Source organism: Hippopotamus amphibius, chromosome 3 (genome assembly GCF_030028045.1).
Source record: "Hippopotamus amphibius kiboko isolate mHipAmp2 chromosome 3, mHipAmp2.hap2, whole genome shotgun sequence".
In the NCBI taxonomy this organism is placed as follows: domain Eukaryota; kingdom Metazoa; phylum Chordata; class Mammalia; order Artiodactyla; family Hippopotamidae; genus Hippopotamus; species Hippopotamus amphibius.
This window is the reverse complement of record NC_080188.1, coordinates 43,715,363-43,732,494: the sequence shown is the minus strand read 5'-3', so window position 1 is coordinate 43,732,494 and position 17,132 is coordinate 43,715,363. Positions and strand designations below refer to the sequence as shown.

The window sequence follows — 17,132 nt, the reverse complement described above, 5'->3', positions numbered from 1 at the left end:
ATCTTAATTTTGTGTTCAAGCAGAAATCTCAAACATGAATGTGCCCAGGGGAGGAAACAGAAGTAGAAGACAAGCAATCCTTTGGAATCAGCTGTATGTTTTTAAATAAGCTGGTTGGCAGCACTTATGAATGTCACATAGGTTAACAGTAATAAGTAGTAACACAGAAGGACAGAGTCTGAAAAGGGCTTGAATCAGGTTCTTTTCAGCTTCACTCACTACTCTATACAGCACCTAGCGCAATGCCTATTTTTCCCTTAATGATTGGATCAACTAAAAGTAATTTTGCACATATTTTTCTGATTATGGGAATTTAAAATATCTTCTCTATTACTAAAACTTCAACTATTATTGATACAAAAGGAGGGCGAACACCATCTACAAAGTAACCAACAAACTGGTTCATACAAAGTAAGTTAAACTAGAGTCTTCACAGTTTAATGAAAGGCAGATTCAGGAACAGAAAAACCAACTCCTAGCTTTTATTTCTTAAAGCCAAGTTCTACCGATAGAGATGCGAATCTGATCTTGAGCAAATCACTCATTCGTTTCCTCACATGTAAAAGGAAGCTAACCGGGCATTCCCCAAAACTTGATATATCAGTCCAGTCCATACATTCAAGGTATTAGAAGAGCTAAACCTTATACCCAGCATAAAATTAAAGCAGCTGATATGCTGTTGCCCAAAAAGAACTGTGTATCCTCATTTCCTTCCCTTCTTTTCCCCACTTGTGACTCAAGCCAGATTTCATCGTGCTATTTTTGTAATTACTAAAATGCTGGAATACAGCAGCAGGCCAGAAGCAAAGTAAAATGCAGCATCTAGCAAAAGAAAGAAAATCACGCTGAGTAACTGAAAGGCCATCTGCTTCTAGCTGAGCTGTAGGGGTGAGGAAGGCAATCTGGGCTGTACTATTTGTGTCTTCCCCAAACCAAACCCACCTGCATGTTGTCAGTGGCATCCCCAAGCAGTCCTCCAAAAGTGATAGCATTAGTTACAGTTGCCAGATAAATGAAGAGAATTGCTGAAAGAGCCTGAATATTTAAAGCATCATAAAAATCACTGGCAAAAAATGGTGCTTTCCTCTTTATGTCCTTAATTAGTCCACCACAGAACCTGCGTAGGGAGAAAGCAAACATGTGACAACGTAAAATAAACTACCATCAAATTAACCAAGAGATAACTTATTTAACCACAAAGAATTTGTATTTAAAGTGTTTGAATCAGCAAGATACTCTTTAACTACTTAAGATAAAACCAGGAAACTGTGAAGGAATAAACCCTCTATCTGTCTCTTTTTTGGTCACAAAATTAGGCGTCACGTTCCCTAAAGATTAGACAGTTGGTCTTTAGATGAGAATGAATTGTGTAGATGAATTAAATTTCTCACTGTCTGAAGAAAAACATCCAAACCTGTGAGCAGATCATATAAGGCCCTTTATACTCTTGTCATAGCTTCCTTTCCAGCCTCATTCATTCATTCACTCATTCCACAAACGTTTACTGGGCATCTGTGACATGCCCAGCACTATTCTGGGTGCTGCAAATACAGCAGTGAGCAAAGCGGAAAAAAATACCCACCCTCATGGGGTTACTTTCTGTGTGAGGGAAACAAAATAAGTAAAATGCATGGTGCTAAAAATCAGAGAAAAAAATAAGTAGGGAAGCAGGTTATTAAGTGCTAGAGTACTGTGGTTGAAATTTAGAGTGGCCAGAAGAGCCCTCCCAAGCAAGTGACTTTGTGGTAAGGATTGGCAGGAACTGAGGGAGGAAGCCATGCAGGCGTGTCATGCAGGAGTGTTGCAAGCTGAGCCCCATCACACGCGTTAGCAAGTCAGCTGACTTGCGCATCTGTCAACTCACCACCCCAACCAAACCTCACTCAGCCTTTCCCATGCTGTGCCTTCTGCCTATGATGCCCTTCTTCAGAGCTCAATGGCCCTCTGAAGCCTTGACCCTCCATTCACAGCTCAGACATTCACTACGGGCTATCACACTTTCTCAAGATTGCCTTAGCTGCACTCAGTGCCCTGCTGCAGTTTTCTCGGTATGCACAGGGCCTTGCATGGTACCAGGCATACTACAGACATGCGATGCATCTAGGGAAGGTACAATATGGAAGAAGGAAATTATAGTCTGATTAAATTAAAAGGTTAAATCCCGAAAATTATATCTGTAAAAAAGGAAAAGGATATTCCTAATGGAAATAGTTTGTAAAGAACTAGTTGGAAAAAATAATGAGGGCAAAAGAAGGTTCTACTCTCTACTCTTTAAGAAGGAAAAGGAAAGGATGTCCTCTTAATTGGGGAGAGAAACCCAAGTGGGTCATCAGAGGAAGAAAATAACATAATTTCATTCAGATTCAATTGTGTATTAAAATGACTAACTTTCGTGTTTTCAAAAAATCTGCAGTTTTTAAAAAGCTGTATCTTCATAAATGAGTATCCTACTTAAAATTGTAATTAACCCAAAATGAAATGGAGACCCTAGCAGTGAAGGTATAATTCTAATGAAAAGAGATTTAGCCAAAGCTATCTGGGAATCCTGAATTCCCCACTGCAGGCCCCGGAGATGGTAGCCTGGGAGTTACTCATTTCTGTACCATGTTACCCACTTCTGAGTAAATGTACTGGGGAAAGAGGGAATCATGAAAGCTGAGTTGGGAAGACTGGCACTATACTCAGTCTTCCTGCCATCCCCTCTCCCAGCTCTCTTTCTAACACCCCTCAGTCACACTGGCCTCAATGCCAACCCAGTACACATCAGGCACTCTGCTCTCCCCACCCCACATCTACAGGGTCTATCTCCCACCTTCTTTAGGACTTTGCTGAAATGTTGCAACTCTCCTTAAGGCCTTCCCTGACCTCACTATGTAATATGGTAATACCTAATACCATTCTCCCATCACGAAAACTCCCTACCTCTGCTTTATTTTGCCCCATAAAACCAGATGCACATTTTGTTATTTGCTCACTGTTTGTCTCCCACTGCTATAAAGTAAGACCCACGAGGACAGGGGTTTTTCTTTCATTCACTGCTGCTTCCCAAGTGCCTGTAACTAATAGGTACACCATAAATGTGTGCTGGCTGGCCAAACAAAAGTACAAACTGGTGAATAAAATGCTGATAGAAAAATAAAGGGAAATTCAGATCGGAAGAGAACCTCATCTTGAAAGACAGAAGAATCTATCAGTTACCTTCCAGTGCGCTGTAATTCCTCACAGTCCGCATGTCCTCCCCCTCCGTGGCCACCATCATGGGGCGTGTCCCCGTTCATCTGAACATTCTCTCCACCTGCGTACATATTCTTTCTAAGCAAGACAACAGAGCCCAAGAGAAGATTAGTTTATTTCAATCACCTGCCTCTTAGTTAGGTCGTGCACTAGCTAATGAAGAGATGGACCGAAAACTGTTTGGGAGAAAGGTCATTATTTCCTGCTGCCATCCTAACAGATGACTCTTAAAGTGTTCTATTTAGAGCCAAGACAAATGAGTGGATGAAGAGAAAGTTGAATAACTTGTATGTTGTATAAGAGGGAAATTGTTTCACCTGGAAAAATACAGACGTCTACAAAATGGCTTCTCCTCAATTATCTCACCCAATTTCTTAACCTCTTTAATCTACAGGGAGTCATCTTAAGTAAACTGATCTTTCCACATGTACAAGGAGTCCCTGAAACATTCTGAAAGAATCTCTACAATGTATTCCAACTGCACAATCTGCGATCTCTCATTTGTAACCACTGAAGAATATCACAACATATTCATTTTACAATGTCAGCAAAATGTCAAACCAAGGCATATGTGTAGTTCATTTGAGATAATACCTAAAGCTGAATGGAAACCTGAAAATATTAGGGCAGTTGCCTGAATGTCTTTCCTTTTCTAAACACAACCTCCTTCTCAAGAGTGAAAACTCCCAACGGCCTGATAATTTTACCTTTTGTCAGATGATGGAAGACTCTTAGGAGGCTCTATCCTGATCGCTGGATCCCACTCCCCAGGTGGAAGGACAATGACTTCATCTAGGAACTCGTCAATGCCAGCAATCAGGTCCTGCCTATCTTTTGCTTTATAAGCAATGTCATGGAACACCTAAAGAATAAGAAGAGATGTGGTGATCCAACGAGAGAACTTTCCACATGCCTCACACCATGCAGGGCCTGAAGAATGCAATCCACAATCCACTTTAACACTGCCATAACCATAACCTCATAACTCCTATCGTTCCGCTTATCCCAAAATATTTCAGTATTCAGATTATGAACCCAAGGAATATAGGCAGAGGCATGAGAAAACAGCTGTTTCTTTTATATGATTTTTTTCTATCAATACCATAAAACAACATTGCCTTTCATCTCCACTACTATGTACCATCACTGATATAGTTGCTATGGGAAAATGGTTTAGAGAAATATACTGAAGATCATTCCCTGAAATAAAAATTACTGGGCCAAACCATTCCTTATAATTCAAGAAGGAAAAGTTCAAGCTGAGTGTTAAGAATGAGTTAAGACGCACACTGCAGCTCTCAAACACACAAATAATGTGTGTTAAAGCAAAGGGCTTTAAGTAGGTGATCATCTATCTATCTTTTCGCAAGACAATAACTAAACCACCCAAGGCAGCAAATGTTCTATGTCTTTTATGCAAACATCCAAAGAAGGAGCTTACAGATGTACATAATCCTCTTTGTTGATCATTCCATTCTTCCAACCAGGCTGATGATCGGAAAGTCCTTTACACAGAAACTAAGCCTTTCATACCTTAGAAGTCAAATTCTTTAGTCTCCAGGAGAGAAGGTGGCCTCTGTTTGATACCCTTGCCTATTCTTAAAGATTGCTACTAAGTCTCTTCTCAATCAGAATTTTCAAAAGCTATCAAACAAACAACACACAACGGTCTGGGGATTGCGGGGTTGAGGGGAGGGCGGTACAAAGTGGCAGCATAACATCTGGAGCGGACACAACTGGCCACATCCTTGTTTTCTCTTGCTGCTTCTCTGAATAGAGGCTGGGAAGTCGGTCACTTTCCCAGCCTACCCTGTGGATAAGGATGGGCAGTTCTGATCCATGAGATGAGAAAAAGGGGGGGAGAGGGGGAAGCTTTCGAATATCTGTTGAAAGAGACAGACAGCTAACACTACCCTGCCCCCTTCTTCCTGCCTTGCATACAGGTGAGGTGACTGGAGCCGACAGCAGTAGTCCTCTTAAGACCACAAAGCAAGAGCCTTGGCACTTGAGTTATCATTAAGCGGCTACGTTAAACCAACTCCAGCAACCACCTACCTCCAAATTTCCTAATATGTGAACAAAATAAACCCTATATTGTTTGAGCCACAGTAAGTCAAATTTTCTGTCATTTGCAGCCTAAAGCATTTCTAATTGATATACCTCAGAGGAAGCATTTTTTAAAGAAATTATAAATATGCAAAAATAAATGAAAGAACCCACTGAGATGCTTAGTTGCCTCAAGGGGAGAAAAACAGCATTGCTATTCATCAATGCTCCCAGATTAAGTAACCATCTGGTAATCACCAAATAGAACTGCCATAACTAAATGCTCTATTCTCCACTTAACACATGGAGAAACTAACATATCAAGCAATGAAGCAAAACGTGGGAAAATAGTAAGCTAGAAAGACACAAAAGCAGAAATTAGTGATCCTATATTCTAATAGTATTTCTCCTATTATGAGACTAGTTTGCAGTTTTGTCATGTCTAAAATGTGTGTAACGACATTCAAGATATTATGAGAGTATAGTCATAATTCCAATGTACTAGATACTCTGCAGTAAAATCACTAATGCATTTTAGTCAGTGTATCTTTCCTTCCCACGAGGCAGGAAAACCCACAAAAATAGGTACTTTTGATACCTAAGGGAAAAGTGCATTATCCATTTTATTTTGCATTATTTTATATAACCCAACATTTCTGAGATAATATAGTATATGGACACTTGAATTTCCAGAATGATTATATTAAACATTTAAAGAGATTAAGTTAATACAGTGACTTGAACCTTTTAAATAATATTTAACATACCTCAGTTTACAGAAAGGAAAATATGACTTATTCTAACATAAAATTTATTTTTTGAAAACTATCAAATGCCGATGTCAGCTCATTTGCATGAATGACTGTACCTCATGTTTTAAACAAGATTGGTAACCACATAATTCTAATCGAATAAATTGTGACAGCCAACTCACAGTATGAAAACACAAGTAGGACATTCCCAGATCACCACCTTCCCGATTCCCTACCTCGTCAGACATCAAGGTGGCAATGGCTCTGCCAATCTCATGGTAGGACTTGGCTTTCCCCTTAGGACCTAGGAGAATGAACAAGAACCTAATGGAAGAGGAAAGAAGCAAAAGCTATAACACTCATTTCATCAAACTCAATACACATAACACTGAGACACATTTATCCTAAGTCATAAAAGGGTTAGGTCTAGAATTCATCTTTAAAACAAAGGTAATATTCTTGCTAATATGAAAGATACTCTTTCAAACTGTTGTGAAACATAAATGGTTGTTCATTTTACTTGGAAGCAAGGGAGAATTTAGCATGGAAATCTGAGAAGCTCCTTCACAGAGATGGGAAGGTTCACTTTATGAGTCATTCAAGCTTTCTTTTCTAAACTTTCTTCTCTCTCCCTTTCTTCTGACTTTAAGAATCTTTGGAGAAAACCCATTAAGCACAATAACTAGAAAGACTTGGTACAACCTTCAGATTTCTCTGACTTTTCTTTACCCAATATGGGTGGTGACAAATGACCCTCTCCATGTTTTTAGGAAATATTTCTACTCAGAAGTGGCTGGGAGTCAGCAAAAACCTAGTCCTCTACAAGTAAGCCACATGGTGACAGCCAAAGTAAAGAAAGAAAAATATGAGAGAAATCTGAAATAAAGCATCATTCACAGACAGTTAAAATTCTTTTGCGGGCGTCCTCATTTTCTTTTCCAAACTCGTTTTCTTGATAATACACAAAGCACTGTTTCATAGTAAGTAGGTCCTGAAACTTGCAATAATGAGCTTATCTCCACTTAAGTCCACCCCTTATCATGTTGAAAGGAATCCCTCACTGATCATAAGGGCAAAGATGCATGTCTCAACTGGGGAGTAGGAAACCCGACAAGTAAATGAATATAAAAACAAAGACAAAAGGCAACACTAGATCAATCCCTTCCTTGCTTATTTATGATCATGTCTTACCTAACATGGAGATAATGAGGACAATAAAAATGATCACATCCTATGTTTGCACTTGGAGAGCATTTCACATTCACACATCATTTAAACTCCTATTACCCTTTGCAGTAGGAACAGGTATCTTATTCCCATTTAATGGTGAAGAAACCTAGGCTCAAGGAAGTTAATGGATGAGACCAAAGCCTGTCCCTAATAAATGACAGAGTAGATAGATAGGACTTCTTACCTCCTGTTTTTTTCAGCACACAATTCTGCTTAATAATACCTGCCCAACCTATATACCAGGGCTGTGATTTCACAGAGAAAAGCTATCCAACTATTACTTCCATAGGTCACTCTGGGGAAAGGTGTTGTGGATACTTAGCTGAAGACAAGAAATCTTAGGTAAGATTCTATGGGACCAGAAATGGCTTAGGACTTTTCTTACTAAATTTTATTTTTTACTAATTTATTCATATCCCTCACTTTAAATAAGAAAGGACTGATAGCAAGCATTCTTCAAGGTATCAGAGTCTGTTCCCAAATGCCCTTGAATGGATAATTCCTTTTTTCATCATAAAATTCAACCCAGAGTAAAGAAAAAAAACCAAACAGAATGTAAGAAGGTAAATCTGAAAGTCTGAATACTCAGATTTTGTACCAGAATAACCATAAAACCATTCAGTATTTATTTGCTTAGAAACCAGTTCTGGAGTGGAGCAATACACTCGCTTTCAAGTGTTATCACAGAAGAAGAAATAGCAAAAGCAATCAGCAGGCACAAAAGTCTGTTCAAGTATGAAGGAAGTCATTATTACAATTGGATTCTAGTTCTTCTAACTAGAAATTTTCTTCTTTCAAACTGGACCTAAATTATATGCCACTACATACAGTAATACAAAATGCTTTTTTATGACAGTACAATGCACTTTTCTGAAGGGACGGATCACTGATTTGAGTGCAACACTTGAAAAAAAGATTTAACCACTAAAGTAAAATATAAATCTCATTAAGAAACACTACAGTACTGGTCACATCCTATTTACCTGTCTACCAAGCGCCAGCTGTCAGGCAGGACAGTAAGGCCATAGCTTTAGGCAGAAGAGGGCAGATGTGGTGCAGCAAGAGAAAATACATAACACCTGGATGCTTTGCTAATAAACACTTTTTAAATAATGTATTTCCTTTGCTTGTTATTTTTTATTATTTCAACATATCTAAATACTACTGTCTAAGTAATATGCAATATCTAAAACCTTTCCAGAACCACTCTCTACCTCTTCCTACCTCTCCCTAGAATCTCCATCATGATTATTTTAAATTTTACATTTAGAAATACACATTATGGAAATGCACATTTATCAACTGACACATAAATTAATTATCAGGTTGACAATATGGTAACAAAGCCAAAACAGTGTCTTGTTGGGAAGTGAGGAAAATACTCTCAGCCATTAACAGTCCTCAAATAAAAACTTTGGCAGATGATGGGTAACTAGTCCAAGAGCTGATAGAGTAATCGATCCTCTAACTTAAATCCTATGAGATGAGGGCATACATTTTCTACAAGGATTTACCCTGCTCTTTACTAAATAGTACCAAAGAATGAATGGCACTAATAGACCTGTGGTGACCATAACATTTATCATAGCAATAAACTCAGTATATGAGAGCTATAGTGTTTTACTAACCTATAGTGTTAGTGTTTCACTAACCTATAGTGTTTTACTAACCTAGTATGTGTGTGTATATATATACATATTCTTTATATATTTCTTTATATATATATATATATATATATATATATATGTATGTATTATTCTTCAATGGAAATCATTAAGTGCCAAATAGAAATAAAATGTTACATATCAGTTACAATTCTCACATTACTCCAGTCAGGAACCATTCAGCAAATCCATCTCCTTAAAAGGATATAGAGAGAAAAATTTGGACATCTACAAGAAGTAGGAAATATATCACCTTAGGTCAAGAATTTCATCTGTAGGAAAGCAGACCCTTGAGAAGCCTCTAATTTGAACTGCACTGCTGAAATGAGGCTGAGAGACCTGGGAAAACTAACAACATAGAACAACTCATCAAGTTGAAGTTTCCTCTGCCTGAAACATGTTCTTTCTTCTTTAACCCTCAAAGAAGCAAAAGCTGTTACAACTTTTATGATGGAAATACATCTTGCCAAACTCAGCTTTTATAATGTACTGAAAACTTCTCTCATGACTCAAGCTGTTTTTGTCAATGGACAGATGTTATTTTTAACCAGAAGCTTTTTTTATTTATTAACAAATCTGAGTAAATATCCCATTTGTGTGGCTGAAAGGGCACAGCCCATGTTAATGGCTCAGAGAAAATAATTTATGCGGCTGAGTTCTTTTTATTCACTCATAACTAGAAACAAGTCATCGTTAGAATTTTTAATAGAGCCTGGTTGTCTTGAGAATCTTCATGAGGCCCTTCCACTCTTACGCACTTGCTTTTCCATATAACTAACTGTGCCTGGGGAGGATGCCTCTAGCATTCTCCACAACAAAAATCAGTACCAGATGATCTGTATCTGGAACCAATGGACTATATTCACATTCACAAAATAATTATAGGCAGAAACAGAGCATAATATCAGAAAAAGAGCCAGCCTTCCGAAACCACTCAGTCTTTTCAGAGGGGATGTGCCCCCCTCTCCTGCCTGATATAGCACAGTTTTCTAAAATCAACTCAGCATGTACCAATCCTTTACTCCCTTCTTTCAAAACAACAGTGAATCATATAACCCATTATTCATATTTAGTGGCTCTGGAAAATGTGGCTAAACTGTAGCTTCAACAATAAATTTGTGAGGACCACAAACCCACCATAACCAACCATATTACAGCAAGCAATTGGAAGATTGTTACATAAGACGGAATTGAACTAGCAGGACCTCCATCCCAGTTCCTCTAATAGAATTTCTTATCGTTTTGACAATTAGGCAGAAACAACTGCTTTTAGGCAGATTGTTATTTATAACATAAAATATATATTAACTTACAGTGATATTAAAGGGGTAAGCATTCTAATATTTCAGAGGGCTAGAGCTCCCTGAATAACGATTTGCCTTAGATGTGAAAATCAAGGTCAGAAAAGGGTAAACTGATCAGGGGCTTTAATTATTTTTCATGGGAGAACGCTGAAGTATATTATGCCAATCCATTCTAGATATTTCCTTAGAGTTTCCCTAAATGTTTGGCCTCGGAGTCAGAAATCTGCACTGGTACCTCCATCTCTCAACTATAAAATGGGAATTATATTCACCCCCATGTGGCCCATAAATATGACTGAGTGGTGGCCTCTATGGACAGATGTAAGATGATAGCAAGCAAAGTATCTGCAAGGTGCTAAGAAAATCATAAACGTATCCTACCAAGTCACCAGAGATCAAAGAACAGAGTTTATTTGCTTTCACATGGATGGCAAGAAGGGCCCCTATGTGGAGAACATCCACCCATTTGGCAGGAGTCCAGCTGCCAGCAGGCAGCTAAAACAGACCAAGCAAAAAGCAGAGTGGATAAACGTGAATTCTACACAAAGGGAGCGGTTACAGCCACATTTCCTAAAAGGCACATGGTAGTAATGCTGTTTATGATAAATAGTAATAATAATAATAAACAAAAGAGCCTAACTTTCCTCCACCCTCAAAAGGAAAAATGATCGTTGTTACAAGATGTGCACAGAAACAGACTTCTCAGGTCTCCCTGCAGGACAACAGGGAGCATGTTAACAGCATGCATGTTAAAGCACATGGCTGAGTGCAGAGGCATCCTTCACAGTGACTACCACACTCCTTGTGGGATTTCCTTTATTGGATTTCACAGGATGCAGCCATTGTAAATGGCCCCATATTACTCATACACAAAAAAGCTAATGAGACTCCCTACTCAGTGATTACAGCTTGCCCTGGTTCAGAGGACAGCAAATGGATAAAACTATTTCCTGGAAAAATGTTTAACATGTTAGGATATATTATTCAGATTATTGCCCTGAAATAGTTTCATGACATTATTGAATTACATTCCCTTGAATTGCGCGGGCTACTTTTCTCAATGTAAATGATGCTGGATTTCACCTCTAGACTAGTACCACCCTCCAGTACGGACGAAAATGAGCCAGACCGGAGGGAACACAGAAACAGTCATGACTTGCTTCTCAATGAACCTGTATTATTGTTAAACAAAAAGCCCTTTCTACATATTTTTTATTTGTGGCTTCCAGAGAAAAACAATAATACAAATGAAAAAGCAAGAAGAGTTTAACACTTCTTGGCACATGTTTTTTTCTTTCAAGCTCCAGTAAAGTTAGCCCAAAGAGACAAATAAAACCATAGGGACACACAGCCTGGACTTCGGCCACGATCGGAGTCAGCTAGCTGTTCGCCAGGTGATTGCTCAGATAGAACTGCAAAACTCTGCTGGAATGTTTTCAAGCAAAAAGCTAAGTTACAGAAAACACAAATCATGATAATCCCATTAACTGAATAAGCTATGATCATCTCTTTTCCTCTGCTATTTGTCCAATGACTGCTTATATTATTCCTATATTGTAATATGATAAGTATTATTCCTATTTTAAGTGTTTAAGAAATATAAAAATGGATTAAAAATGCCTGTATGATAAGAATGGCCTGTCATCTATAAATTAGGAGGCCATAAGGAAATGCTCTCCTAATTCTCCTCCCAAATCGGCTCAGAATAAACCTTGACCCCCTTGTCTTGTTGGTTCATCATGCTTAGATCATCTGAGGCCACTGGGGACTCACAGCCCTTCCTGCTCACCTAGGAAAACCTCAAAAGCCCTTCTTGCTCACCTGGGAAAACAAAAAGGTGCTTTTTGTGTGCCCTTGCCCTGGGACACACAAAAAGCACCCCTCCCCCCCCAAAAATGTCCTACTTATATGATAATTTTCTAATGTCAACCTGAATATCATAAACTTCTCTATAAACTCTTCTTAAACACAAGTTTAAACGAAGCATTAACTTCTATTCACTTATTGCGCTTCAGAAGCCAAGCTTCCTAACTCCTCTACTGGGCTCAGTTACAAGCGGAAATAAAACACAATGACTTCTAAGGTATGGGGCAGGGTAATGAGTACATGATTGTAATAAAAGTAATACGCTTCAGTTTAAAATAAAATTTATGTGTCATAACACATAACAGTAAAGTGTGCAAATTTGTCTACAGCTTAATGATATTTACATATTTGTATATATATATAATACACATATACACGTCTATATATATGGGCATGTCTACGTATATAAACATATATCTATATACCTATATAGATATATATAATGTGCATATGTACATACATATGTACCCACTACCAATTTTCTAATAAAACAGAGAGCAAATGAAAGCAACTCTGACCTCTGAACCATTTACCATCTACGTGATCTGGGAGAAGTTATTTAAACTCTCAAATTCAGTTTTTTCACCTATAAAATCCACATACCTAGTTTATACTTTAAAAAATCATTATGAGGATTAAATAGGCTAATACATAAGAAACTATTCTGTAGCACAGTGAATTATTATAACCGTTACTATTATTATTACTACTATACAAGTGCCAAGTAATCTGATAGCATGAAAATCACACTGAATCATTATTTCAAGTTAAACCTTTCCAGATTTCCCTGGTGCCTCAGTGGTTAAGAATCCACCTGCCAATGCAGGGGACACTGGTTCGATCCCTGGGCCAGGAAGATCCCACATGCTGTAGAGCAAGTAAGCCTGTGTGCCACAACTACCGAGCCTGCATTCTAGGGCCTGCGAGCCACAACTATTGAGCCCATGTGCCGCAGCTACTGAGGCCCTCACACCTAGAGCCCATGCTCCGCAACAAGAGAAGCCACCGCACTGAGAAGCCCGCACACCGCAACAAAGAGTAGCCCCTGCTCGCTGCAACTAGAGAAAGCCCCATGTGCAGCAACAAAGACCCAACACAGCCTAAATAATTAATTAAAAAAAAACAAAACAAAAAAACCTTTCCAATATGCTTGCTTTGGATGTTCCCTTGTCCTATTGGTTCTCCAGCCTGAGGGAGAGGAGCCTTCCCTATCACCACACTGTGGACCCCAGTGGGTCAGGAGCAGCTTACCTTGTGGGCACAGGGACCTCAGTCAGGGCACCCAGCATGACCGCCTGCTGTAGCCGAACAAAGGCAATGAAAGGAGAATCCAAGAAGTCAACCTCGCCAACGAGCACGTTGGAGGCTTCAGCATCACGTGGCAGTTTTTTCATGAACTTATTCTTCAGCTGCATGGGAAGAGCCAAGAAAACACAACTTATTTCCAGAGACGTGAACTCAAAGAAATGCCTTTTATATGAGTCTACACGCAACAGGCAGGCCTTAGCTAGCCATTCTTCTACTATGTTTAATCATTCTATCATAATAAACATTTCTCTGTACTTTGGATTCAAAGATATTGAGAGTACTGTCACATGGTTTACATTGTTTTAACAATATTTATATATATATCAATTCATTTACTTATTCACTCAATAAATATGAGTTGAGAGTCTCCTACAAACAAGGAACTGATCTAAGCCTTAGGGATAAGGGATGCGTCAATTAATTCCATATCCTCCTTGAGCTCATATTCTAGCAGGGGAGAAGTAAAATATGATTTAAAGTGGTACTAAGGTGACTTCCCTGGTGGTGCAGTGGTAAAGAATTCACCTTCCAATGCAGGGGATGTGGGTTCAATCCCTGGTGAGGGAATTAAGCCCATGCACCACAACTACTGAGCTCACATGCCTCAACTAGAGAGCCTGCATGCTGCAAACTACAAAGCCCATGTGCCCTGGAGCCAGGGCCACAACTACAGTGCCCGTGAGCCCTGGAGCCTGCGCACCACAACTAGAGAAGAGAAAACCTGCACACCACAACTAAAGAGAAGCCTGCCTGCTGCAACGAAAGATCCCACATGCCGCAATGAAGATCCTGTGTGCTGCAACTAAGACCCGATGCAGCCAAAAATAAATAAATAATTTAAAAATATAAATAAATAATTTAAAAATAAGTAGTGATAAGGGCTGAGAAGGAAAAATAAAACACGTAAGAGGGTACTGCTTTCAACAGGGAGGTCAGGAAAGGGCTCAGAAGAAATACATTTAACACTGGAATAAGGGGACAAGCCAAGCAAAGTTCTGAGCAACGAGCATGCTAGGCAAAGAGAACAACAGTGCAAAGCCTCTGAGACAGGCAAAGGCTTGGCAGCTAGAGGAATAGTAAGTGGGCAAGTGTGCTGAGAGCTGAAGGAACAAAGGAGAGAAAATGGCAGCAAAGGAAGTTGCAGAGGTAAGGAGGGACCAGGAGATGAACTGAAGGCCACAGTAAGGAGTTTGGATGTTTTAGACGGAACGTATCTACTAAAAGTCCAAGTGGAAAAGTGGAGTAGAAAGACAAATTTAGGAGATATCACCATGTAAGTATTTAAGACCATGGGATAGGTCACAACCTCGGGCATGAGTGTAGATAGAGGAAAGGGAGAAGATCTAAACCCTGGGCTACTCTACCCTTTATAGGGATGGGAGGGAATATTGGCAGAAGACACTGAAAAAGAGCAGACAGTGAGGTAGGAGGAGAACCAGGACTTCATCAACTGTCAGGTGAAGAAAGGGCTCCATAAGGAAAGGGTATCAGTTGCTGAGTCAAAGGCTGCTGGAAGTTCAAATAACAGAACTAAGAAGGAACCAATAAATCTGGCAAGATGTAAGTGCTGCGCGACCCTGACAAGAGCTGTTACAGTGGACACCAGACTACCTGGTAAAGAATGAGAGGTGACAAAGTGGAGAGGGAGTAGAGAGAATTATTTTGAGAAATGTTACTGTCAAGAAAGGCCAAGAATTAAGTAGGCAGGTGAAGGAAGGCATAAATTAGGGGATTTTTTTTTAAAATGGGAAATATGATAATGCTTTGGAATGTTCATGAGGATGATCCAGTAGAGACAGAGTATCGCTGAAGACGAGATGCGGGGATAACTGCAAAAGCAGCTCAAGCAACCCTGAACTGCTGAGAAGAGATGGTGTCCACAGCACAGGCAGAGGGATTAGCTTCAGAGGGAACACAGAGAGCTCATCAGTCCTAGCTAGGGAAGGCAGGGTATAGAGGGGGGTGATCTGGGGAGTTTGTGGGCTTCCATTTGTGCAATGAAATATGAGTGATTTGATGGGGAGGTGGAAGAGGAGGAGCAGGAGGGACCTACGTGGGAGCCTGAAGAGAAAGGTCAAGGTGTAAAGTGGTTTTCTTGGAGAGCAAAGGTTGCTTAACAGTCACTTTGAAAACTTATCTTGTAGGTGTTATTCATTTCTTTCCCCTCCTCCCGAGCTCCCACTTAGAATAGGATTGTTCAAGCACCCTTCAGTGAGTGGGAAGCATCTCCCAACAGCTCAAGGAGAACATGTCAACAATCACAAAAGGATGGTGATGGGAATTTTGCAGGACCTTATGAAAGACACAGACTTCCGGTATACACGTACTATCAAAATTAATGTCTCTCTCCTCAAGTCAAAAGCTACCAGTGAACTTTTTTTTGCCATGGATTACTGCTGATAATGCAAAGTGGGAGACATGGCTCAATTTTCCCCAGTAATGGAAGCTTATAGTAACATTTTATCTTCAATTTCCATTTAAAGAGTTCTTAATTAGGAAAAACAAGTGCCATGAAAATTGATTCCCCCAAACTATCACCCTCAGTAGCATTTTTATAAGATTCTTTCATTTGGTACTTCATATAAGAAGAAAGCTTTGAGGCAAAAAAAAAAAAAAAAAAAAGCAAAGGCAAGATATATATTTTTAGATGTTAGAAATATGACTACTTCTAACAGTAAAAGGCTTTTCCAAAGTTTACACCATAATCCTTCAAGAAACACTAATATTTCCAAAAAATCTGTTTATACTCTACAGATATGAAAAGAGCAGCCATGGGAATGGTCTAAAAAACATCAAATTGCCAGACTTGTTATTATAGCCTAAGGAAGTTACAGTAATGAACTGTTCTCTGTAACACAGAGGAGAGTGTGGAGTATGGTCAAGTGACCCAAATGCATAACAAAATATCACTGCAAGAGTCATCTTCCAACTTTTTCCAGAGAGAGCTCCCATTACCAACACAGGGCATGAAGCTTGATAATCCGATTTTTTTACTTCCCATTCTCTCCAGCACTCTGTTCTAGTTAGGCAGGTAATCTGATCATAATTTCCTTCTGTTTTATGTACTTAGACTCCCACACTTAGTATCAAAAACTGTCCTTTCCTCATTTCTACCTTTTCTAAACCATCTTCAGAGCTCAGAACAAGCCTTTCTACTATCTCAGAGCTCCTCCTTGGGAACTCCAGAAGCACTCATTTCTGAATTACACTTTCGCCAAAGTTGAAGTCCTTCCCCCGAGCTTCTTGAGGGTTAGGACAGCTTATTCCCTGTGGTACTGAACACTTACTTTGCACATAATTCAGCTGTAATAAATATTTTGAATGTTAAGAATGAACTCCGTAGCGCTAAAAAGCAGACCACAAGACCATCAAATCCCCAGGAAAGTGAGGGAGGTTTTAGAGGCTCATTCTAGAACATACTGCATCTGGATCTGCTATCACTAAGCAACTACCTGCTATCACTCACAACACAAGCAGACTATCCCACAGTTGACCACGTTTTTCCACAAAATGCTTTACTAGGACTATGGTACCTTTACTGAGATGACTGTACCATCTTGGAAAATTAGAAGTATATTTTTACAGATAAAGGAACTGTATTCTATGTGCTCTGAAGAGAAGTAGTTATAAAGATATGTTCCTTTAGATCAGCATATCTGAAACTGTGCTTGTGGAATGCTAGTGTTCTTGGAGAAACTCATAGCTATTCTAAAATAAAAATATGTGGA

At 39.3% G+C, this 17,132-nt stretch overlaps 1 protein-coding gene across 3 annotated transcripts in view; it reads right to left on the bottom strand.

The window, feature by feature from the left end:
• Positions 1-17,132, bottom strand: part of SLC4A4 (solute carrier family 4 member 4) — a 336,115-nt gene that overhangs the window by 104,077 nt on the left and 214,906 nt on the right. For all 3 annotated transcript variants that reach the window (XM_057726750.1, XM_057726751.1, XM_057726752.1), the window contains exons 8-12: positions 13,348-13,505; positions 6,269-6,356; positions 3,942-4,096; positions 3,199-3,312; positions 943-1,117 (exon numbers count right to left, since the gene is read on the bottom strand). In XM_057726750.1, the coding sequence (XP_057582733.1) occupies positions 943-1,117; positions 3,199-3,312; positions 3,942-4,096; positions 6,269-6,356; positions 13,348-13,505 (690 nt within the window). The remainder of the gene's footprint in view (positions 1-942; positions 1,118-3,198; positions 3,313-3,941; positions 4,097-6,268; positions 6,357-13,347; positions 13,506-17,132) is intronic.